Source organism: Neoarius graeffei, chromosome 25 (assembly GCF_027579695.1).
Source record: "Neoarius graeffei isolate fNeoGra1 chromosome 25, fNeoGra1.pri, whole genome shotgun sequence".
In the NCBI taxonomy this organism is placed as follows: Eukaryota; Metazoa; Chordata; class Actinopteri; order Siluriformes; family Ariidae; genus Neoarius; species Neoarius graeffei.
This window is the reverse complement of record NC_083593.1, coordinates 52582850-52609102: the sequence shown is the minus strand read 5'-3', so window position 1 is coordinate 52609102 and position 26253 is coordinate 52582850. Positions and strand designations below refer to the sequence as shown.

The 26253-nt window shown below is 41.0% G+C and overlaps 2 protein-coding genes across 2 annotated transcripts in view; both read left to right on the top strand.

Moving 5' to 3' along the window:
- The window catches only part of atp8b5b (ATPase phospholipid transporting 8B5b), a 63310-nt gene extending 58063 nt beyond the window's left edge, over positions 1-5247 (top strand). The window contains exon 28 of the mRNA XM_060908615.1: positions 5002-5247. Within this exon, the coding sequence (XP_060764598.1) occupies positions 5002-5247 (246 nt within the window). The remainder of the gene's footprint in view (positions 1-5001) is intronic.
- A 10397-nt stretch (positions 5248-15644) lies between these two features.
- On the top strand, positions 15645-25635 carry LOC132873255 (AP-4 complex accessory subunit RUSC2). Its single transcript, XM_060908614.1, has 10 exons — positions 15645-16901; positions 16994-17480; positions 18026-18751; positions 18861-18989; positions 22343-22419; positions 22655-22829; positions 23161-23266; positions 23356-23402; positions 24642-25329; positions 25512-25635. Exons 1-10 carry the CDS (start codon positions 15645-15647, stop codon positions 25633-25635), a joined length of 3816 nt encoding a protein of 1271 aa, XP_060764597.1.
- Positions 25636-26253: the final 618 nt, after the last annotated feature.

Below are 26253 nucleotides of genomic sequence, written 5' to 3'. Positions count from 1 at the left end.
ATGGAAAAAGAAAATACATCAGTACTTTACATTTTCTGAGAATTTCCAGACCAAAAGTTCATAGTTCATAGAATTAAAATAAAAGAGCCTTGATCAGTAAGTTGCAGCAATTTTGTTATTGTTTGTTTGTTGTTTATCTTGCAAAGTTGGACCCGCTGTTATAATTTTATGTAGAAATAGTTGTTATTGGGTTTTTATCATTTGTTTAAGGAGTAGAATTAAATTGTGTTATACAATGAAATTTTATGCGATATTAAAAAGAGCTCAGCTATTTAAAAAGAGCACAGTTCATAAAGAAATGAATTTTTTTTTTATTTCTCAGTTATAAATGTATAACTACTTAAATTAATCCAGTTTACATGGCAAAACTATCCATTACATTTCTGGTTATGCCTCTGGTAACATCACAGCAGTAATGCTTTACTCTTTCATGATAATTTCGGTGTAATACCAGACTCATCCACTGGGGGCGCTAGCGAGCAAAAAGTGTGTGAAAATCCGGGGGACCTCGGAGGGTCCAAAACTCATTTTTCTATTGAAATTGAGACCTTTGAGAAAACAAGAGAGTAGCATCTGTATAGCCTCTGGAGGCTTCTAAAGTGAAGATAAAGTAAGGACCGGCCAAAATGTCCTCACTTCCCAAAAAAGACTTGACTCTGTAGGTTAAAAACTCATGCCGGTCCTCATTACGCCGTAAGTACAAGAACACACACACACACACACACACACACACACACATGTTTGTCTTGCTATCTTTGTGAGAACCTTCCACTGACATAATTAGAACCCCGATTCCAAAAAAGTTGGGACAAAGTCCAAATTGTAAATAAAAATGGAATGCAATGATGTGGAAGTTTCAAAATTCCATATTTTATTCAGAATAGAACACAGATGACATATCAAATGTTCAAACTGAGAAAATGTATCATTTAAAGAGAAAAATTAGGTGATTTTAAATTTCATGACAACAACACATCTCAAAAAAGTTGGTACAAGGCCATGTTTCCCACTGTGAGACATCCCCTTTTCTCTTTACAACAGTCTGTAAACGTCTGGGGACTGAGGAGACAAGTTGCTCAAGTTTAGGGATAGGAATGTTAACCCATTCTTGTCTAATGTAGGATTCTAGTTGCTCAACTGTCTTAGGTCTTTTTTGTCGTATCTTCCGTTTTATGATGCACCAAATGTTTTCTATGGGTGAAAGATCTGGACTGCAGGCTGGCCAGTTCAGTACCCGGACCCTTCTTCTACGCAGCCATGATGCTGTAATTGATGCAGTATGTTGTTTGGCATTGTCATGTTGGAAAATGCAAGGTCTTCCCTGAAAGAGACGTCGTCTGGATGGGAGCATATGTTGCTCTAGAACCTGGATATACCTTTCAGCATTGATGGTGTCTTTCCAGATGTGTAAGCTGCCCATGCCACACGCACTAATGCAACCCCATACCATCAGAGATGCAGGCTTCTGAACTGAGCGCCGATAACAACTTGGGTCGTCCTTCTCCTCTTTAGTCCGAATGACACGGCGTCCCTGATTTCCATAAAGAACTTCAAATTTTGATTCGTCTGATCACAGAACAGTTTTCCACTTTGCCACAGTCCATTTTAAATGAGCCTTGGCCCAGAGAAGACGTCTGCGCTTCTGGATCATGTTTAGATACGGCTTCTTTGAACTATAGAGTTTTAGCTGGCAACGGCGGATGGCACAGTGAATTGTGTTCACAGATAATGTTCTCTGGAAATATTCCTGAGCCCATTTTGTGATTTCCAATACAGAAGCATGCCTGTATGTGATGCAGTGCCGTCTAAGGGCCCGAAGATCACGGGCACCCAGTATGGTTTTCCGGCCTTGACCCTTACGCGCAGAGATTCTTCCAGATTCTCTGAATCTTTTGATGATATTATGCACTGTAGATGATGATATGTTCAAACTCTTTGCAATTTTACACTGTCGAACTCCTTTCTGATATTGCTCCACTATTTGTTGGCGCAGAATTAGGGGGATTGGTGATCCTCTTCCCATCTTTACTTCTGAGAGCCGCTGCCACTCCAAGATGCTCTTTTTATACCCAGTCATGTTAATGACCTATTGCTAATTGACCTAATGAGTTGCAATTTGGTCCTCCAGCTGTTCCTTTTTTGTACCTTTAACTTTTCCAGCCTCTTATTGCCCCTGTCCCAACTTTTTTGAGATGTGTTGCTGTCATGAAATTTCAAATGAGCCAATATTTGGCATGAAATTTCAAAATGTCTCACTTTCGACATTTGATATGTTGTCTATGTTCTACTGTGAATACAATATCAGTTTTTGAGATTTGTAAATTATTGCATTCCGTTTTTATTTACAATTTGTACTTTGTCCCAACTTTTTTGGAATCGGGGTTGTATTATTGCAGTTAATTAATGCTGTGCCTGCACCTAAACCTAACCCTAACCTTAACTTCTGTAATGAAAAGGAAACTTTTGGCTCTTTTTTTTTCAATTTTTGTCTAAAAAAAAAAACATAACAGCAATTTCTTTGTGGGGACCATCCAAATGTCCCCACAAGGTCGAAATTGTCAGATTTTACTATCCTTATGGGGACATTTTGTACAAGTACTAACACCTTAAGCAGTTGCACAGGTACTACCACCTGACGGAGACACTGAGTTTTTTGATGTAGTTACAGGTGTCCTACAAGGAGATACCCTTGCACCATTCTTATTTATAGTTGCATTAGATCACGCCCTTCGCGAAGATAAAAAAGATCCAGAAATAGGCTTCATGAAATCAAACCAACAAGGTTCTCGGCAACCTGCTGTATACATCACTGACATAGGCTTTGCTGATGACTTGGCCTTACTTTCAGACTATGTGGAGCAGGCCCAACTACTCTTACTGAGGTTGGAAATCGCAGGAGAAGCCATTGGCTTGCATGTCAACTACAGGAAGACAGAATACACTGCAAAAAATGATCTCTTGTTGACAGAAAATATCTTTAATATGGGTGAATTTATCTATTATTTCTTATTAGAAGTTTACTAGAACTCAAATATAAAATTATTTAGCTTACTTTGAGACGCTTTTACTAATTTCAAGCCTTAAATTTTCTTATTCTATTGGCAGATAATTTTGTTTTTTCTAGAATTGAATGCTTAAAATGAGCAAAATAATCTGCCAATATAATAAGAAAATTTAAGGCTTGAAATTAGTAAAAGCGTCTCAAAGTAAGCTAAATAATTTTATATTTGAGTTCTAGTAAACTTCTAATAAGAAATAATAGATAAATTCACCCATATTAAACATATTTTCTCTCAACAACAGATCATTTTTTGCAGTGTACATGCTGTACAACCAGGCAAATGCTGATTTGAGACCACTAGAGGGAAAGAAGCTGAAACAGGTTAAAGACTTTAAGTATCTCGGTTTGTGGATAGAATCTAGCAAGAAGGATATGGAAATAAGAATTGGACTAGCTTGGCAAGCACTGAACAAAATGGACAAACTATGGAAATCTAATCTAGAGAGATCGCTAAAAATACAGTTCTTCACAGCGACAGTTGGGAGTGTTTTGTTGTCCGGTGCAGAGCGCCGGACACTTACAAAGGATCGATTAGATGGCACATACACACGAATGCTAAGAGCAGTTCTCGGTGTTTCTAGGAAAGATCGAACAATGAGCTGTACGGAAACCTCAGCAGCATACCATCAACACTGTGTAAGGAGGCTGAAGTTTATAGGGCACATGTGGAGGAGAAAGGAGGAATTACTGAGTTAAGCGCTTCTTTGGGAGCCAAAGAAAGGAGTAAGAAAGAGGGGACGATAAGCACTTACTTATGTTGACCACTTGAGGAAAGACACTGGATTACCTGCTGAGGAATTGAAAAACATCATGAATGACCATAAAGAATGGAGGAAGCTCGTTGATGATGTCTAATGGCCCTTTTCCACTACCCTTTTTCAGCTCACTTCAGCCTGACACGGCTCGCGTTTCGACTACCTCAGAGCAGCACGACTCAGCTCGCTTCAGCTTTACTCAGCACCCAAAACTCGCACGGTTTTGGAGTAGGGCTGAAGCGAGCCAAACCGATACCAAGTGGGGCTAGGGGCGTGAGGAGACACTCCCCTGTGCACTGATTGGTGAGGAGGAGTGTCCTCACATGCCCACACACGCCCCGCGAGCACGCTGGGAACCACCATCTGTAAACACCGTGAACCCGGAAGAAGAAGAATTACGACAAATTATGCGCCTCGCCTCATCTATACGCTCTTGCCAGTATCTGTTGGCGTTGTCGGTGACAACAAGCCACAGCACCAAGACCAGCAACACTAACGACTCCATGTCCTCCATGTTTATTGTTTACTATCCGGGTCGTGAGACTGCCGCTTAAAAGGTCACTGATGTCACTGTTTGCGCCACCTAACAGCATCACGTGACGTCCACCCACTTTCGCTAACTCCACCCAATGTGTCCACCCACTTCCAGCCAGCACGGTTCAGCGCGGTTGTAGTCGAAATGCAACTCCAACAGCCCCGCTCAGCCCGACTCAGCACGGCACGGCTCAGCCCAACTCAGCCGCGTTGGTAGTGGAAAAGCGGCATAAGCTAGCTCGAAATAGATAGATAGATAGATAGATAGATAGATAGATAGATAGATAGATAGATAGATAGATAGATGGATGGATGGATGGATGGATGGGGATATTTGGTCCTCAGTAGTATACACACACACACAGGAGGTTCAGACTGATGGCATCATAAAATCTGCTAAGTACTGAAATATTTTTTTCACAAAATCTGGTTGCCTTTGCCAGGAGGTTAATACTTCCCTAAACAGAGCTTTCCCCAAAATAATGACCCTGAAATTACTTCCTTAAAGGATCATGAAATGTTTCATATGCTACACATTACAGGAATTAATAAAGATGAATCTGAATTAAAAGCCTAAGAATATGAAGTCGTATAAGGAAGTTCATCTGTCCATCTTTCTCTCTCTCTCTCTCTGTCTCTGTCTCCCCTCAGGTGCGTTACAAAATCAGCAAAACCAAAGCCGTGGATACTCCAAAAAAGCCCCGCTTCCAACGGACACGCATCAGCACCCGTCGCTCCGGTTATGCCTTTTCGCATGCTCGCGGTTATGGTGACCTTGTGACCTCGGGCGGTTTCCTGCGCCGACCCGTGAAGAACCGCCCGACGCTTTTCCCTTTAGCAGAGTCCCCTGTAGCGCAGAACTCTCCACAAACATATCGCAGCATCACTTCCTCCTAATACAACTCCTCCAACACCAGGGGGCACTCCCACTAACTGTTTCACTGCACATTAAGTTGGGGGTCGCTCTGAGTCTTCGATGGAGGGTCACGAAGACAAAGTGAACACTGCGTTGTTCGTGTAGATGTTTACAAACAAAAAGTGATGTTCGCTCCGCTTCAAGCACATCTGTAATACGTAACATTTCAGGAGTGTATCGTTAGTACAGTATAAAGAAGGACTTGTTATGACAATTTATTCCAAACAATACAGGATTTCATATTTTCTCATCTTCTTTTTTGTCGATAGAGTATTTTTTCATCTCAGGTGTTTTTAAGCTGCATCCGAGGTCTGATGGGTAGCACAGGTTGTCGGAGGTATTGGAGAGTAAGGAAAAGCTAATAAATGTTGAAATAGAAGTTCTTTTGTGCCTTTAGAAAGCTCTTGTCAAGATGTTTCAGGGGAAATGAGCAAAAAAGGTGTCATGAGGGTGCGAATTAAAGCTGTAAAATAAATTCAGAGAGAAATTTCACAACTTGGGGAAACTTGGGTAAGTCGACAAGACACTCAATTTTTGCGACTAAACTGAGTGGTGCATCGGAAAAATTCTCGATTTGCTCCATTGTTTGGAGATCATGAGTTCGGATCCCTACAATATGACAGTCATTCATGTCCAGGAGTCCAAAAGAGCAAAACCGATGGCATACTGTGTCACCCTGTCCATCACAGAGACACTAGACCATCATGGATGTATGGATGGGTATGTGGAAGCGGGCGGATAGACCTTTCCTCTGAGTGTGCTGTTCGGTGTACTATTAATCTGATCTGATTTTTTTTATTTTCTTCATTTGAGTCTATACAAGTCTTCAGTAATATACATTAGGGTGGTCCCGAAATGTATGGGGGAAAAAAAAATTTACCAAAACATTCCGACCACCCTACCATTTTTTTTACATAGGCTAAAAGAAGGCAACAAGCAAAATTTCAGAAAAATTGGTTAATATTTAGAGGTGCCACACGAGGTTAAGCCATTAACATTAGTTGGTGCGTAGACTGTTGCAGAGAAGATCTCAAACCCCCAAAAAGTCACAGTTCTAGAGGGAATATTCCACTTCTATGAAAAAGAAGAGGCAGGAAGAGTTTATAGACTGATAGAAGGTTAACTTTCATGCACTAAGGGGTTCTTAAACAATGAGCACTGATCGTAATATGCTGATGAAGTTGTGAATGTTTTTCTTTCTATGTTTTTCAGATGGCTAGCAACAGTAATACAAGTAGTACCGGTGGTGCAAAGCACAAAACCAGAAAGGACAATTATGTTTGGTTAATTGGTCGCACTTCCAAGGAACTGTCTGGGAGAAAGCTTCCTTCTGCTAGGGAAGTCCTTAGTGTGTTCTTTTATCTCCACAAGATACCATAATACCGAAGGGTTTAGAAAATCACAGACAAGTAATAGCTATTGTTACTTTGAACACAGGAAGTTATATTACTGTATTGTTTGTATTAATATGAAACAGTTAATAAGCCACGTTATTTTATATTGCGTCTTGAGTGAAAACTTTAATGGCTTTGTGGCACCTCTAAACATTGTTCAATCTTAACCAAATTTCGCACATATCTGTGAAGATACTCAGTCGTCCAGGTACATAGTAATCTGTGGTTGGTAGAAGAGAGCAACTGGACTTGCTTGAAAGTCTTGAAGACGTTTCGCCTCTCGTCCGAAAGGCATCCTCAGTTCTGTCTGTCTAATAGGGAGTATCAAGTATTTATCCTCTCATGGATCATGTCTGCCAGTTTTCTGGAAGTCCTCTCATACTCCCGCACTCTCTTCTACCAACCACAGATTACTATGTACCTGGACGACTGAGTATCTTCACAGATATGTTTCTACGCACTTTGGGATGAGTTCCCTTCGACTAGTGCGGGAGTATGAGAGGACTTCCAGAAAACTGGCAGACATGATCCATGAGAGGATAAATACTTGATACTCCCTATTAGACAGACAGAACTGAGGATGCCTTTCGGATGAGAGGCGAAACGTCTTCAAGACTTTCAAGCAAGTCCAGTTGCTCTCTTCTACCAACCACAGATTACAAATTTCGCACAATAACTTCTTTTAGGCAATGTAAAAAAAAAAAAAAGGTAAGGTGGTCGTAACAAAATCCTAAAAAGAAAAATTTGGGGACCACCCTAATATACATAGTGTGCATGACATGGCCTTGACAGCGTGACTTTGAGAACCAACACACTGTGGGCATGTAGTTTAGTGACACACTTTGGAAGAGAACCACAGGCACAATTTTGAGACGAGCTCATAGTGGAAGAAGACCTGCGATGAGTCCATTAAAAAATTCTTTAAAGAGAATTATGCACTGCAAAAAATTGAAAACTGAATTTGAGGAGAAAATTACTTAATACTAGTGAAGTTATCTTGCTGCATGGACAGATATTTTTACTTGACAAGACATCTTGGAATAAGTTGGTTGCAATCTAGAACTAGGCTTAATAACCTCAGAATTGGTGTCTTGTATTCTTCTAATAGGAAATGCTAGATTGTTTTAACTATCTCATCTCATTATCTCTAGCCGCTTTATCCTGTTCTACAGGGTCGCAGGCGAGCTGGAGCCTATCCCAGCTGACTACGGGTGAAAGGCGGGGTACACCCTGGACAAGTCGCCAGGTCATCACAGGGCTGACACATAGACACAGACAACCATTCACACTCACATTCACACCTACGCTCAATTTAGAGTCACCAGTTAACCTAACCTGCATGTCTTTGGACTGTGGGGGAAACCGGAGCACCCGGAGGAAACCCATGCGGACACGGGGAGAACATGCAAACTCCACACAGAAAGGCCCTCGCCGGCCCCGGGGCTCGAACCCAGGACCTTCTTGCTGTGAGGCGACAGCGCTAACCACTACACCACCGTGCCGCCCTGTTTTAACTATTTTCAAGATATTTTCACTTGCTAAGATATAATTTTTTGCAGTGTGTGCAATCTGTAAAATAAATATTTCCCCCTAAAGCAACTCCATGTTTAAAATACGCGACAGGAATTTTGAATTTTTTATTATATAACATTCTTGTATGTTGTTTAAAGTCAAATGCAAAGCCAGTGTAGAATTTGTTTAGACAGAAATGACATCGATGTTTCTTCTTATCATTATCTTATCATTTAAAAAAAAAAAATCAAAATCAGCTTTTTTTCTTTTACAGTGAATTATTTTGTACATATCTTCCTTTTATTGCTAGGACGACGGATTGAACCATGCTTGTGATTTTTGCCTCATTTTCAAAAATGTGAACGTACTCGTACATCATCTCAGGTGTGTTTATGGCAGGTGAAATGTTAAATCCTGCAAAGCTGTGGCTTTTTAGAACTGCAGTGTCACTCTGCTTCTACCACTATGAATGTGTGATATTATAAAGCTCGTGAGTTTTTTTCCTACTCTGTTGCAATGCATACGGATTCCTTCAGCGTACTGATACTGTTTAATTCAGTTAAAATAAATGCTATTAGCTTGTCATATTTGTGTGTTGGACTTTAATTATGTTTCTTGGTGTTCTAGCTGTTTTTTTTTTTTTTTTTTTTTTAATGAAATGTTGAGTTTTGTATCCTGATCAATGTCTTAATAAATAGTTTTGTTGGATTTAGGATTTTCCATGATGAGAATTGTGTGTTAATGTTGTTATGGATGAAAGAGACCCAGGATCAGAATCAGGCCAGAAAAAAAAAAAAAAGAGTGAATTTGAACGAATCTGGTTGTGTAACAAATGGAAAGGACTGGAATTGAGATTGAATTGGAAAAGGTTGGGTGTTTTTTTTTTTTTTTGGAACTGTTAATGTTTACATATAAATAAACTTGATTGATTGCATTGTTTACTGTTACTTTATTAACTACACTACCGTTCAAAAGTTTGGGGTCACTTTGAAATGTCCTTATTTTTGAAAGAAAAGCACTGTTCTTTTCAATGAAGATCACTTTAAACTAATCAGAAATCCACTCTATACATTGCTAATGTGCTAAATGACTATTCTAGCTGCAAATGTCTGGTTTTTGGTGCAATATCTCCATAGGTGTATAGAGGCCCATTTCCAGCAACTCTCACTCCAGTGTTCTAATGGTACAATGTGTTTGCTCATTGCCTCAGAAGGCTAATGGATGATTAGAAAACCCTTGTACAATCATGTTAGCACAGCTGAAAACAGTTGAGCTCTTTAGAGAAGCTATAAAACTGACCTTCCTTTGAGCAGATTGAGGCTACATCCACACGACAACGGCAATGAGATTTTTTTTTAAATATCGCGTCCACATGGGCAACGGATCAGTAAAATATCAGGTTCATATGGCAACGCAACGCTTGCTGAAAACGATGCAATACACATGCCACACCTCTACGTGCACTGTAAGACGGTCCCATCGGAGACACCAGAACAATAGAAGAAGTAGACGCATGCGCATAAACCCCTTCTTCTGTAGCATCAGCCACATAAAGTTTTGATTATTAATCAGTAGCATAAAACGAAAGACGCGGAAAGAGGAATGAATGGGGGTAGATGGAAGCTGGTATGCAAACATTCTGATATCCTCCAGAATTCTTTAATGGTCCGGAATAAATTGAATGCTAATGTTGATGGATTACTTTGTTCTTCTACACCCTTTTTGAGGAATGTATTGTCGGACTTAAACCAACATCTGAAGAGGTGAGATCGCTCCTTTTTTTTTTCCTATTTTTGCTGGCGGGATTGTTTTTGTTTTTGGAAAGCGCACGGGCGGTGCGCGGTTTGGTACTGCTTCTGCAGTGTTTGGACTAAAGACTCTGCCCTAAGGGCTATTCTCTCTCTCTCTCTCTCTCTCTCTCTCTCTCTCTTTCTCTCACTTTGCACCATTACACAATAAATATTCACAGTGAAAATATTTTGTAAGCGCGTTTCATGAACCAAGTTATAGGATTTGTTGACAACTCGCATCGAGTTCATTACACTTCTACCCGGCGTGAAGCACTGACAGTCATGTGATTGTGACGTCATCGTAAACAAATCCGTTCTACTCATCCAGACGACTTCGCAACGGGGCCGTTGCCAGATTTTTCCACTCTGGAACCCGTTCTCAAAAGATTTCGTTTTCCAAAACGCCGGTGCCATGTGGACGCCAGGCCGAAATGATAAACAATTTTATCAGGTTCACCTGAATCCATTGCCGTGTGGACAGGGCCTGAGTTTCTGGAGCATCACATTTGTGGGGTCGATTAAATGCTCGAAATGGCCAGAAAAATGTCTTGACTATATTTTCTATTCATTTTACAACTTATGGTGGTAAATAAAAGTGTGACTTTTCATGGAAAACACAAAATTGTCTGGGTGACCCCAAACTTTTGAACGGTAGTGTATATTTACAGTGTAAATGATTTTTGTATGCAGTTTTGTGCAAGTCATATTTTTTAGTGATGTGTCTTGATACAGGATGATGATGGATGATGAAGAAAGTTTCTTTCTCAATATCAGCAGCAGAAAAAGAAAAAGTGATATGACAGAAAACAAAGCACCATAAACAACAAATAACCTGGCAGTTTAAAGTCTTTCAATTATACTGTATATAATGTAGATCATGATCAAATTGATGACGCTGAAAGATGAAGTATGTGGAGAATTATTCGATAGGTTACTTAATGATAGTGTTGTAGTCAAGACCACCGAAACCGAGGCCAAGCCATGACCAAGACCAGAATGTATTGAGACTGACACAAGACCAAGACTTTGAAGGGTTGGGATCAAGTCAAGACCAAGACCAAGTCAAGACCAGGACCAGACCAGTGGGTGTGAAGGTGTGGGGGAGGGGTGACGGTCATTAACAGGAAGAAAAGTTTCAAATTAGCAATGTGTCACGTTATTGGTCACATTTGAAGGAGGATGTTTTACATCCAATTACAGTAACGATGTTCACAAATAAATCAGACAATGCACAGGCAGTTTAGTGAAATCCCTGCAATTATGGTCTTGACCAGTCTTGAAATAAAATCCTGAGTCCTTGATATCCAAGACCGAGACAAGATCAAGTAAAAATGAGGTTGATTCTGAGACAAGATGGAGACTTTCAAAAAGTGGTCTTGAGACTGGTCTTGAGTCCTACAACACAAATAGCCCATCAGCAATTTATAGAGAAAACATCTATTTATGAACACTATCAATCTATTCAAATATTAATCTCATCATTTAAATGTACAATAGTATTCAGCTATTTTTTCTGAGCTTTATTTTCTTCCTTGCATTTCACTCATAGAACATTTTAAATGTTAAGCACAGCCTCCTGGAACAGAAATAATGCTTGTCTATGTATCATACACTCCTCATCCTCGGTTACACTGAAAAAACAGTTGGCACTGACATCTGAACAAGTGAATTTATCTTGAATACAGTCAAATATATCGAGCATATGTATCCCACCCCTTGACAGGTGCCACTGTAATGAGATAATCAACAGTTATTCCACGAAATCAAGTCATACATGAGCTGATAGCCGACGAGGTGCGTAGCACTGAGTTGTCTATAAGCCATGTACGACGAGATTGAGTGGAATAACTGTTTTATCCTATCCACATTCACTGGATTTTGACAAACAGAGCATTTTTATTTATATTTTTCTTCAAATTCAATAAACAAAAACTTTATACAAAAAAAAAACTTTCGACAAAATCATTTCTGCTTCGAATGTAAACAAACCGGTGAAATGACAAGAGCAATTTGTGAAAAATGCTGTAATAATAATTCCTGAAAAAAACCCATATGTTCTTACCATCAAATACTTTGGGGGGGGGGGGGGGGGGGTGGTTGTTGTTTTTGAATAGACTTTTTACTTCATCCTCGGTTGGTTCAGCAACACGCTCCGCCATTTTGTTTTTCTCTACTCATGGTATATGAGCTGATAGCCTAATAGTAGAGTTGCCAATCAGAGTGCACGATTGCTCATATACAGTGAATGCGGATAGAAAAATTCCTAATATACTATAATAAAATTACAAAGAAAACCAACAATTATATGGTCATTAAACCTCTTTGTAGATAAGCGTTAACAATGTGAAGCTTGATCTCATCGTGTTCTTTTGGCAGATAATTTTTCACATTTGAAGCATTTATTTCTAGAACAAAGTGAAATATTTTCAGCCAATAGAAAAAGACTGTGTATAAACTTTGAAATGTATAAAAGTTGATAAAAAAAACAGGCTAAATCATTTTATATTTCCTTTATAATAATTTTCTAATCAGAAATATTAGATGAATATTCAAGATACTATCTTGCTCAGAGATCATCTTTCGCGGTGTACACAATTCCATCTATAGTGGTTTTTAATGTGTGGATATAATGTTTTAATCAGACAAAACTACAGGTAATTAAAAGCACTAATCAGGTTGCTAAGGTTGATTACACTTTATTACCACATGACTACAACTATACACTCACCGGTCACTTTAATAGGAACTTGTTCTTGATTCTAAGCTTCCTGTTCTTCACAGGAGTGGAACCCAATGTGTTCTTCTGCTGTTGCATGCTGAGATGCTTTTCTGCTCACCACTGTTGTAAAGAGTGATTATATGAGTTACTATATCCTTCCTGGCAGCTCAAACTGCTCAATCTGGCCATTTTCCTCTGACCTCTTTTATCAACAAGGTGTTTGTTTCCACCCACAGAACTGTCGCTCACTCACTCGATGTTTTGTTTTTTGTTTTTCGCACCATTCTGTGTAAACTGTCGAGACTGTTGTGTGTGAAAACCAGGGCTTTGAACTGGTTCAAGGAACGAAAACGAAAACCGGGAACTTTTTCTATTTCACATGGAACAGAAACGAAACCAGAAACTTTATTATTTTTTATGTTCTGGAACAGAAGCGCTTATTAAAAATAATGGTAACCGGTTAATACCGGTTTTTATTTCGTTCCTCAAAGTTTCCGTAGCCTACAAATAAAAAAAGTCATTCTTCTCCTGCGCAAGTTTCTATGACCCGCTGGGGTTCACTTCCTGTGTGACGTTCGCTGACTGAATGGAGAGAGCGGGAAGGTGGACTACTATCACATCTCCACGTGATAATAAGTGAATAAGTGCATTACTCAGTAAGTGCATTACTGAGTGTCTGAGCAAAGAAGAGCCTGAACGTTGCAACCTCCCTATTGGCTGTTTGTAAAAATGTATCAATTGTTGCCCTTCCCACGGGAATCATCGCGGGCTCGAGAGACGAGACCTGACGAGTTAGTTCGTTGGTAGCAGAACAAAATGTCTGGACACAAATCGGGTTTTCAGAAAAGGAAAGAAAATAAACGGAGGGTCGAAAATACAAAAAAGGAGGCAGAAAATGCAAAACGAGTTTTAAGGTAGGACAAATGGTTACTTTTCTGAGGCAGCCCGCCGTGGCTGCAGGCTTTCAGTTGTGTCATTGAATGGTTACTTTTCTGAGGCAGCCCGCCGTGGCTGCCTGCAGGCTTATTTATTATAGCCCATTTAGTTAAAATAGTTGATATAAAATGTTTATAGTTATGTGATGGTTGTCCTGATTTAGACTGGTGTTTTGTTTTTTTTTTTTGGGGGGGGGGGGGGGGGGGGGGGTTGCGCGATGTTGCACCCGGGTCCAGATTAGGGCAGAACCGGCCCTGGCTACATTTCAGGTGTAGTTTGTTTTATGTATGTATGTACTTGCATAGATGTGTACTTGGTCTTCCAATATGGCGCCTAACAAAATCTCGCGGCGCGGTGACGTCATGCGGTAGCCCTCTATAGGGCCTGACTAACCTTTGGTAACACACTAAACGAATTATCTTTCATTTTTGGCACTTTTTCTGTTTGTGTAGATGGGAAGACATACTGAGAATCCAAATCGCCAACATTTGAAATAATAATTGTTTTGAATTATTTCTTGTCTTATTTAATGAAGGTTGTAATAGAATTAGCCTACATTTGGCTTAAGCTGGATGAGACAGAGACATAATTTTATAGCCATTTGTTAAACAGCTGACAGGGAACGTAATTAACCGTTCCGGGAACGAAATTTTTTTGTTTTAACCGGTTCGGGAACGTCTATTTAATGGTGGAACCCAAAACCGGAAACGTTAAAATTCCGTTTCTGTTCGGAACAAACCAATAGGAAAAAAATTCTGGTTCAAAGCCCTGGTGAAAACCCCAGGAGATCAGCAGTTTCTGAAATACTCAAACCAGCAGTCCATCTGTCTCAAACCAACGCCCATGCCACAGTGAAAGAAAGTCACACAAAAATTGAGATCACAATTTTTCCCATTCTGATGTTTGAAGTGAACATTAACTGAAGATTTGTACCTGCATGATTTGATGCATGGTGCTGCTGTCAAGCAATTGGCTGATTACAGAAGTGCATCAAACAGCACATGGATGGGTGTTGCTAATAAAATGGCCAGTGAGTGACCATTGTCCACTATACATTTCTCTAATGTTATTTCTGTTTGATTTGCCCTCCCTAAGTATGCGACACTAACAAATCTCCACTCTGAGCCATTTTAATAAAACTGGATACTAAAAGTTGAAATCCATATATACTCTGAGCCCAAAATATTCATTTTTGTGCTTCCACTTACAACCAAAGCCAAACCATAAGTGTGTTACTGGAACAGAGCTATCAGAGTTTCCTGTCCCGAGTCCTGTGGCATCACAGCTGTGTGAGTCAGCATTTAGTTCCCCCATGCCGAGAGCTGACGGAGCTCTGCCTTCCACACAAGTCTCAGCAAATCAGCGAGCACGCTCAGAGCCATCACTGATGCTGTTGCCATAGGACTATGGAGGGTGCAGAACCGCTGTGCTGAGAGATGGAGAGAAAGAAGGAGAGGGTGGAGGAAAAGGAGACTGGCGAGAGAAACAGTAAGTGGTGGGCGTGAGAAACCAAAAGAAGTCTGAGGGAAACTAATCCTGCTGTCACTTTGTTTTTATGCCTTTCTCCTGGTAAGTGAACATTTCAGTATGATACGAATGCTCAGAGTTATGCGGCTGCATGTGTGAGTGATGGGGAAATGTTTGGCGTTCACCCCAGAGTCCGAGACTCCATGGGATGTTGACTCTCATTTTATAGATGGAGCTTAATGGCTAGGTGAGATTTGATGCAATCGCCAATTGTACCGTGATGTAAGCCCAAGATTTTGTTTGCCATACTGTATATTATAAAGCATAAGTGACAATGTTCTAGCATAAACATTATTAAATGTCTTTTTGTTTCATGGGATGTCTTGTAAAGTGATCTTTGTATACCAAATCAGACTTCCTATCAAATCGAATGACACATCAAATCAATTCTTGTTTATTAGGTATTCCTGGAAATGCAGCATGATGTAGTTAAAGGAGTTGCTGCTTCGTTCTGTTTTTTTTTTTTTATTACTTACTCCTGATTGTTCCTTTGATGAAAAATGGCTACTTCTGATAACCTGTCTGGAGAAACCATGATTGTCCGACACATCCCTCTGGTTCATGGTCAGTCTGTGGGTTGTCAGGTTTATACCCCAGGATCGAGACCGAGTCGGCCCTGCTCTTTGAGTCTGACTCAAAGTATCTCACTGCCTGAAAGGGAAAACCTCCCAAATGAAGCACTGAATGGTGACTTCCAGGGTCGCACTGGCAAGTCCAGCTCCAATGAAAGGGCAGGAATCTCAGATCCTGGTTCTGGAAACACAAGAGGATATACCTCTACAACTCTGCGTTTTCATAACCTGTTTGTTATTGAATCAGAGGTTAATGAGGCTGAGGAGAATTGTGATACATATGCAAGCAACCTGCAGAAGTACTGTAAGGAGTACTCATTTCGTCAGCATTCAAATGGAAATTCAAATGAGACCAAGGATAAGACCCTGAGGTATGACACAAATCCTAGGTCGCTTTGTTGCAGCCAGTGCACTGTTCGTACCACTGCATGCAACCATAATATTAAAATGTTGGAGCATTTTGGCATGGTCAGACATGACACACAAATCCTTCCGGAGTCTGGGCTGAAACTTTGCAAGGATAATGAAGACACCCCAATTCTAATGGACTGTGAGGAGCAAGACTGGGCTGATGAAAAAGACTGTGATGGATATGTTCAAAAGAAGGAAACTTTTGAGGAACATGAGTACTATCGTTATGGTCCTAATATAACTAATGGCTCCTCAGATTGCGAACCTTTGAATCAAAACCAGACCGATTACATCAGTGATTCCTCTTGCAACAGCTCTGATGGGGTGCTGGTAAATTTCAGTGCCATCTACAACAAAACTAATAATGCAGTCCCTGCTACACCATACGACCTGGACAGTCCTGCCAAACAGTCCCAAGGATCAGGGTCCATGCACCAGGATGAGGACTTCAAGCTAATTCCGGGCTGGTCTCCTTGTGGAGTTGATCCAAACTGTAACATCTACCAGGCTGATTGTAACAGTTTGTCATCTCAGGATACTTCTAATCTCACTCCCTGTCAAGGTCAGCTGACCACATACACCAACAATTATTACAAGCTGGTGACCTGTGACCTCTCGTCTCAGTCTGCCACTAGTCCGGCGTGGTCATCTTTGACAAGTTGCTCAGAAGCTCACAGCCACGGAAGCATGACACCACCCACAGAATATTTTCTCTTCAAAAAACCAGAGACAGAAGATAGGGAGGTGGTTGAGGTCAACCAAAGGGACCTCCAGGTATGGTAATCATAAATTTGTAGTTCTTCATTTTCTATTCTTTTACTTTTCTTTAGTTTGTCCTTGTTTGTGTATATATTCTTCTTCCCCAGGCTGATGAGGACACAGAGCTGAAGAAAAACAAAAGAACCAGAAAGATTTCAAAGGGAATAAATGAAGGAAAGACTCGCACCAAGACGCATCATGACAAGTGTGAAGATCCTGAACCCAAGAGTCATGAATACACCAGTGCTACACGAGTATCTCAGAGCTGGATTAACAAACAATGTCATTCCTTACCAAAGCAGGAAAGTCTGCACCGTGTGCTGAGCTGTCCAAGCCAGATAAGTGTAACCTCACATGTGCTGAATCAGCATAAAACCTCATTTGCAGAGCTTGCCTGCTACAAAAAGAGTGAGAGAAGTCCATCAGGTGTGAAAAACAACAAGGAAGATCTTACTAGCTCCTGGTTCTCCCAGAACATTTCACCTGTTCAAAGGAAAACTCCTTTGGGACAAAATGTAACCTTAGTTGCAAGTAAGACTGAGAAGGAATCTGGAAGATCTGGGAGCTCTGAAACTTTTGGCATGCCACCATTGGGTAAGCAAATCAAAGGTGTGATTTAATTTGCATGTTTAATTTTCTATTAGGACAGAATGGTGGCACAGCAGGTAGCATTGGCACCTCACAGCTCCATGAGTTGATACTGTGCTCGGGTTACTGTCTGTATAGAGTTTCCATGCCGCATGTTCTCCTTGTGTCCACGTGGCTTTCCTTTGAGTGCTCCAATTTCCTCCCACCTCTCAAAAGGTGGATTGGCTACAATAAATTGTCTTTGGTGTGAATGTACATGTGCATGTTGTCCTGTGATGTATTGGCATCCCATCCAGGGTGTATTATCACCTTGCACCTAGGATAGGCTCTAAATCTACCATAATTCTAACCATAATAAAGCACTCCCTGAAGTTGAATAATTGAATGAATGGCCTATTAACTGGCTCTTTTTGGATGTATATTGATTGATGAAATACTTCACCAAAACACTAAGGTGGCTTACACCAAACAAGGATTAATAAAGACTAGTATTTTTCACTCATTTTCAGCAGAGGAAATAATATACCCTGCTTGTTTCTTTGCTTACCCAGGAGTTCCTGAACCAAGCCTAGACATGGTGCATGACACTAAACCACAGAGACCTACATCTCTACCCATCCAACCCTTTGTCCTTCAACCACCATCAGGAAAGCAATCCAGCAAAGCCCTGGGCTCCCTGATAAACCATTACATGAGCCGCAAACAAGGTGCATCCAAAAGCACTGACCTACCCAGCCGTTTAGCACTCTTATCTTTGGACAACGATTCTTCCATTCATCCAGAAGTACCCTCATGCTCTGATACCTGCTCTACCTGTACCCCACCCCCTCACATTAGGCCCCATTGGGCTCCACCCAGCCCACTGTTCTTCCAGGCTAACCCAGACCTTAAATACAGAAGCAAAAAGACCATGCAGCCCAATCTGCCTGATAAGAGCCCAGGAGCACAGGATACTTGCTTAGCTCAAACCTATCCAGCCCTTAAACAATGTGTGACTGGCCAGGAAAAGATGTCTCTCAAATCTTTTCCCAATAAACACTTACAGAACTTCCTTCCTGAGCAAGCTGGCTCACATCAGACACCTCTGAAATGTCTAGCACCAGAACCTCATTATAGTTTGTCTCCAGCCATTACCTCAGTGACATCCCTGGCCTATGACACCTCCCTTATACTTCCTGGAGCTGGAAGAAGCAACTCAGATGCTGTTCATCAAGCCCAAACCAATGGGGAACTCAACACTGCTGATTTTCACATCTCTGGATCAAAAAAGCTACCTGGTATGCTTTTATTAACATTTTAAATAGATGCAATCTCTATGGTTTTGGATATGCTAAATACAGCTACCCTGCTAATGGTAATTTCAGCTATCCTGCTATGTATGTACAGGCTTCTTCGTGAAAGAACATCATCAGCATGGTGACTCATCCTTTCTGGCTGATAGACCACCTGAAGAGTTCTGCTCATCCCCAGACGCCTCCACTAAATTTCTTCCTATTGATCTGCTGCAGAGAAAAGGTGAGCTGAGGAAACATTTCTATCCTGATGGGTGTGATCTCTTCCAAGCTGACAATGCCTGCATCTGTAGGGCTCATGGAATTGTGAAAAATAATACATTAGGACTTTATATGGTTTAAAGAACAAATATGGGCGGCACGGTGGTGTAGTGGTTAGCGTCACAGCAAGAAGGTCCAGGTTCGAGCCCTGTGGCCGGCGAGGGCCTTTATGTGTGGAGTTTGCATGTTCTCCCCGTGTCCGTGTGGGTTTCCTCCAGGTGCTCCAGTTTCCCCCATAGTCCAAAGACATGCAGGTTAGGTTAACTGGTGACTCTAAATTGACTGTAGGTGTGAATGTGAGTGTGAATGGTTGTCTGTGTCTATGTGTCAGCCCTGTGATGACCTGGCGACTTGTCCAGGGTGTACCCCGCCTCTCGCCCGTAGTCAGCTGGGATAGGCTCCAGCTTGCCTGCGACCCTGTAGAACAGGATAAAGCGGCTAAAGATAATGAGATGAGAAGAACAAATATTTATTTGACATTTGGACTATCCTATTTTTATTTACATGGATGTTCAAGTTGGGTGGCACAGTGGTGTAGTGGTTAGCACTGTCACTTCACAGCAAGAAGGTTCTGGGTTTGAGCCCAGTGGCCGATGGGGGCCTTTCTGTGTGGAGTTTGCATGTTCTCCCTGTGTCTGTGTGGGTTTCCTCCGGGTGCTCCAGTTTCTCCCATGGTTCAAAGACATGCAGGTTAGGTTAAATGGTGGCTCTAAATTGACCGTAGGTGTGAACGTGAGTGTGAATTGCTGTTTGTCTCTATGTGTCAGACCTGCGATGATTTGGCAACTTGTCCAGGGTGTACCCCGCCTCTCACCCATAGTCAGCTGGGATAGGCTCCAACTTACCCATGACCCTGCACAGGATAAGCGGTTATGGCTAATGGATGAATGGATGTTCAAGTTTATAAAAAACTCAGAAATGTTTGATCTTTGAGGTTTTCAATTCTTGTAGCAATACCTTTATTATGCATTCATTCATCTTTAGTAATTCCTTTATCCTGGTCAGACTAGCAGTCGATCCAGAGCCAACCCTGGGAACACTGGACATCAGGCAGAAATAGACTATGGATGGTACACTGGCCCATCATAGGTCAAGATTCAGACATTCATTCATACCTGTGGGCACCTTAGCAGAGACGGTCCACCTGCTGGCATGTTTTGGGAGGTAGGAGGAAACCAGTGAACCCAGAGCAAAGACACAGACACAGACAGAGCACTCCACGACACTGACAGTAACCTGATTTCAGGACAAAGCCATGGACCCTGGAGCTTTGATCTTGGTCATAAGTAACTAAAAACTGTAATAGTTGAAAAATTGCTGTGGTATAGGAGGACAAAAAAACACTTTAAGAAATGCTGTTATAGGGAAATAATCAATTTCAAGGTGGTAACAGTGATTCTGCTTAACATTGGGCCACATTACATAATTATATCGTTGATTATTTTCCTATAACAGCATACTCTCAAGTGTTTATTTGTTGCATATTGATAATCCTTGAATACTGAGCATAATTTTATCATTCTACTCCATTTGCCTATGCCAGGCTAGTCCGAAGTCCCAAAGGCTAGCCCATACGGTCCAATCCCACAGTAGCTCTTCTGTGAGATTGGACCATATGCGCTAACCTTCATGCCTGATGCGAATCAATGAGCTTTTGTCACTCATGACCCTGTTGCTGGTTCACCGGTTGTCCTTCCTTGGACCATTTATGGTAGGTACTAACTACTGCATACCTGTAACACCCCACAAGACATGCCATTTTGGAGATGCTCGGACCCAGTCATCTCGCCATCACAATTTGGCCCTTGTCAAAGTCACTCAGATCCTTAAGCTTGCCTATTTTTCCTGCTTCCAACACATCGACTTCAAGAACTAACTGTTCTCTTTCTTGCTGCCGAATATATCCCACCCCTTGACAGGTGCCACTGTAATGAGATAATCGATGTTATTCACTTCACCTGTCAGTGGTTTTAATGTTATGGCTGATCAGTGTATTGCACATGCTATTTAAGATAGACTTGTGCGTTTAATTGCATTGCACCTGAATGATTTTTGTGTAATACCATACATCTGTTATCTGTGTTATGCTCATGCGCCATATTGATGCAGTGTTTTTGTCTGACCGAGAGACTGACTCAAATTTCTCTGCAGTCTCTGGCTTCTGCTTCCCTGTAGGTGCATGTGACCTAGTTTTTAATTTGCCCTGTCTTGGACCGACTAATGCACCGTGTGTGTGTGTGTGTGTGTGTATGTGTGTGAGCAACATTGTGACAATTACACCTCTTTTTTTCTCTAAAGATGCTTTTAAGCCTCACTGAGGTTCTTTAATGTCTTTAGCTTCTTTAGGCTAATTATTTGATTTTTAAAAATTGTTTACATTGAATAAATGTAAATCAATTGCTAGCTCATATATATATATATAATCTCATCTCATTATCTGTAGCCGCTTTATCCTGTTCTACAGGGTCGCAAGCAAGCTGGAGCCTATCCCAGCTGACTACGGGCGAAAGGCGGGGTACACCCTGGACAAGTCGCCAGGTCATCACAGGGCTGACACATAGACACAGACAACCATTCACACTCACATTCACACCTACGGTCAATTTAGAGTCACCAGTTAACCTAACCTGCATGTCTTTGGACTGTGGGGGAAACCGGAGCACCCGGAGGAAACCCATGCAGACAACATGCAAACTCCGCACAGAAAGGCCCTCGCCAGCCATGGGGCTCGAACCCGGACCTTCTTGCTGTGAGGCGATAGCGCTAACCACTACACCACCGTGTCGCCTATATATATATATATATATATATATATATATATATATATATATATATATAAAATTCCACCTCTCAGTGCAAGTCACAGTTCTCATCTCAGCGAGTGCTTTGCCTTTGTTTATGTTCTAGTCTTGTCTCCACCCGTGTCCTGTCATTGGTTTATTATCAGATTGTTTTTGCCTGTTCTGTGTGCATTAGTTTCCTACTCTTGGTTTCTTGTTGGACTTACTGGTTTTGGCCCCTTGCTAATAGATTATCCTATTTTATTAACATCTGCCTGTGTTTTGACTGGCATGGACATCAATTACAATTATTCAATTTGCCCTAATAAACAACAGGCTGAGTATATATACATGCATATAAAATTGTCTGTACTGTATATCTGAATATGACCTTTGATACATTGCATATTAAACAGCATGTTTTTCTAGAACTATCAGAACTATAAGACTGCTGCATTTGTCATAAAGTCTCTCTCTGTCTCTCTCTCTCTCTCTCTCTCTCTCTCTGTCTCACCCTCTGATTTGCTTCCTGTAGACATCCTGAAATCTCTGACCAGAGCAGTGGATTTGATCACAGCCCACTTCGACTCCAGCACAGACCCTAATGAGAAGGTATTATCACGAGAACGGTGACTTTACACAGCAAAATCACTTTTAAAGACAAAACCTCACCCATGAATTTAACATGAATCACATTACAGCTATACAAAACGTATCCCAGTGAGATCCAATTAGCGCTGCTCTATCTTGATCAGAGGTGTCGTTCCAGTCTAGCAGTTAATTAAATATGCTTATGATAACTATTCTGTGACTTTATATAATAGACTGTGTTGTAATCTGATCACAGTTTAGATTGGGAAACAGCTCACTGTGTCCCAGAATCAGTCAACTGGTCCTAGATCAGCTTTGCCCTGCTTTCCTGAACATTCTCCAGGATGGGCTGAGACCCTTCAAGCTGGATTTGATTGTTGGACAACGTAGTAATAAGCCATGGAGCGTGGTTGAGGCATCAACGCAGCCAGGTTTGGGAATGCTAGTCATTTTTTTAAGGCTGTCTTGTATGGTGTTATTTTATGAAAAGCGCCTTCCCCTTGGATATCACATGTGCTACTTAGAAAGGGTTAGATATGTTGTTGTTTTTATTGATCAAAAGACATTATTTACAATTGTGATTAATTAAAATGGAAGGTATAAATCAAAATATAAAAGACAGAAATGTCTCAAATCAGCAAGGAGTGATGACAGGGGGCCAAGCATGCGAGCGGGTTTATGGAGTTTGTCAGTTATTAAAAAGCATCACATGAAATGTGCTTGTGATTATTATTATAATTATGTACTCTTTTTTTTTTCCAGGCCCATCCACACGCATGCTGCATAGTCTGGTCTCAGTTGTTAAGAAGTGCTCAAACTTGACCAACCACAGTATGAGGCTTAATGCCTTCTTCTTAGGTCTACTGAAGTGAGTCTTAGTACAGAACGTATGTTTAACTTTTAGTACAAATGAAATAAATTGCTCTGTAGTAGGCTAATAACAGTATTGTTTCACAGCTTGTCTGCTTTGGAGTCTTGGTTTTGGCACTTACACACCTGTGTGGGTAAGAGTTTAATGCTCTGTTTACGACTTATCGTTCAGGCCTTCAGATTATATAGCTACATGTATAAAATAAAGAAATGTAATGAAAGCAATGCATATCCTCATCGTATCTTAGTTTCCTGTTGTTGGGTATTGTGCCTTGCATTACATGCTTTATAAACCAATTCTAGGTGTTAGAAAGACTAATATAAATAGGTAAGTTAGTCAGTCAGTAAGTCAAAGTCCCTCCTGTGCCAGGATCTGGTCTTCCCAGGCAGTCGCCTGGCTAGTACTAACCAGGCCCTTAAGGTGCATTGGGCGGTGCCAATCTCCACTTCTATAGCCCTCAGCCTCTTGCCTAGGGTTACAGTGGAGGGCTGGTCTTCTGGTAACTGTGATAGTTTGACTCCCTACTCACATCTGTATTGTGGCACCTTGCCAGATGGCAGTAGCTACCATTTTTATGATGGATTTTGGTATGACCCGACCGCGAGTACAACTCGCAATCTCCCGGTCAAGAGGCGGACACACGAACCACTAGGCCAGCTTGTGATAGTTAGTAAATAAATAGTATAATCATACTTCTGTATTTTTTTCATTAAAGATTGAGCCAAACACAATGATTCTTATCCTAAAACGCTTGTTTTTTTATTTTTAAAGAAGCAGTGTGTAATGATTAGTGCCTTCGGATGCATGCAAAGTGAACTGAAATTGCAGTGCAAACATTGAAAATCTTTTCTCATACCCACAAATAACCTCCACAGCTTGGTTGAAGGCTTACATTAAATATTGTTCCAGCTGTGGGCTGAGCTCATTTCAGGGCTGTAAATTCATCAATCAGAAGATGAATATTAAGTAACTATCCAGATCTGTGGCATGTCAGTACTGCAGATCACAATTTATCCAAGGTATCTTTGAAACTATATCCTCCTGAGAACCAACCCATAGACTTGTGTCCTCTGTAGTTGACATTTGTTTTACGTGCACACCCTCTTACTCTTTCAAGCTATTCACTTGAATCCTGGTGTGTTGTAAAGAGTACATCTTGGGCTTTCCAATGATATATCATGTGACTAGGAGGGTTGCTGGGAAATTCCTAGTAAGGAAATCACAACAAAAGAGAAATTGAGAGACACATTTTTTTCTTGGTTCCCAGGAGGATATAATGATTAATCGTTTAGTGATGCATGTAAATATTACAAGCTGCCCCTTTAAAATGTGACATTTTGACCTGTATGTACCTTATCATTTTCCCTGATAGATGTGATTGCAGAGTACTACCACCCCTGGGCATTCCTGGCCTTGTCCCAGGATCCAGTGTGTAAATCTCTATTTCAGGAGCTCCTCCTCCTGCTGCGGCCACTGTCTGAGTTGCCCTTTGACCTCCACTTGCTCTCCGAGTCAAGGCTCCAGAGAAGACAGGAGCAGTGCCAGCCATCTGTCCAACAGTCAAGATTTCTTGCCCTGTCTGGCTGCTCATTTCTAAAGATACTTAACAGGCAGAACAGTGATGGACAACCAGAAAGATTTAAATTGAAGGAGAAAAGAGAACCATGCACTCCATTCCAGATGGAAATCCATCCATCATGTAGCACTAACATACACAAGATCCTCCAAGGCTATGCAGTTACTGTTTCTAAACAGTCCACCCAAGAACAGGAGCAGAAATCAGTTTGCTCAAAAAAGAAGCATGCTGGATGGTGGCTCAACCAGACACCCATTACTGAACATATGATGGAAGGAGATTGCTCTGACGCCATTCCTCATGTACAAAATAATGAGACGTTAGTGGAAAATGGGGACAGAAGTAGGGAAGAGTTCTCACTGGGGACTGATGAGGTGAACCCACCAAAGGAGTTGCGCTGGGCCCGATTATTTGGTTCTGGGATCGGCAGTCCTGTGGCAGTGGGAAAGGCACAACAAAGCATCAAGCAAAACCAGAGAATCAGGTCAGTACCAAGATCAGGTTAGTTTCAGTCCATGACCTAAAGTAACTAGTTTCAGTCCATGACTTAAAGTAATCTAACCCTTCCACACTGAAGTCAAATTTGAATTCAAATTCCAAGAGGTCTACAGAGCTGAGGTCACGTCATGCCACTGTGCTCAAATCCCAGAATATCTTTTTCTGCAGGCCGCCATCACAATGGCTCCAGCTTGGAGCATCCAAGATGGACCAGCTGACCCAGTCTGTGTGGAACAAAGAGACGAGCAGAACCTTGCGTCAACTGCAACAACAACCCAAACTCAAGCAGTGAGAACACTCAACATACAAAAGCTATGGACCAGAAGTGTGAAGAGAAGCACAATCACCGAGAAGCACAATTAACCTAAAGTGGTATTTTACTGATGTTTGGTGTAATCTAGTCCACAAAAATGCAAGCATAACTCAATCTTCTGTCAACCTATCTGTTATGTAGTCAGCTATTCCATCATTCCCTGCCTGTTAATACACAACATTTCAAAAACATTTCTAAATTAATGATAGTACATGTTGTTTAACTTTAGACAAATCTTATAGAAGTATTCCAAAGCAGAGGTTTTCAAACTTATTGTCTAAGGCTAGTATACATCACTGCACCGCTAGCGCATAATCAATGTATAGAAACATCTATGACTTCTAAATATGTACCTTTTTATCATTGAGCCAAAGTAGAGTTAACGAATTGACAAAATTAAATATTATTAAATAGCAGGGGTGAAAAAAACATGAGTAATTGACATTGTTACTGTAAGTACTGTTTTAGAAGAGTTGAAATTCAATACTTTTTTCTCAAGTAAAGGGTTTTTATTGCTTACATTTTTTTCACCTTCAATTTACTTGTTACAAGTCTTAAAGAGCATGAGATCTGTCTTTTTTCTATTTTTTTCCTATT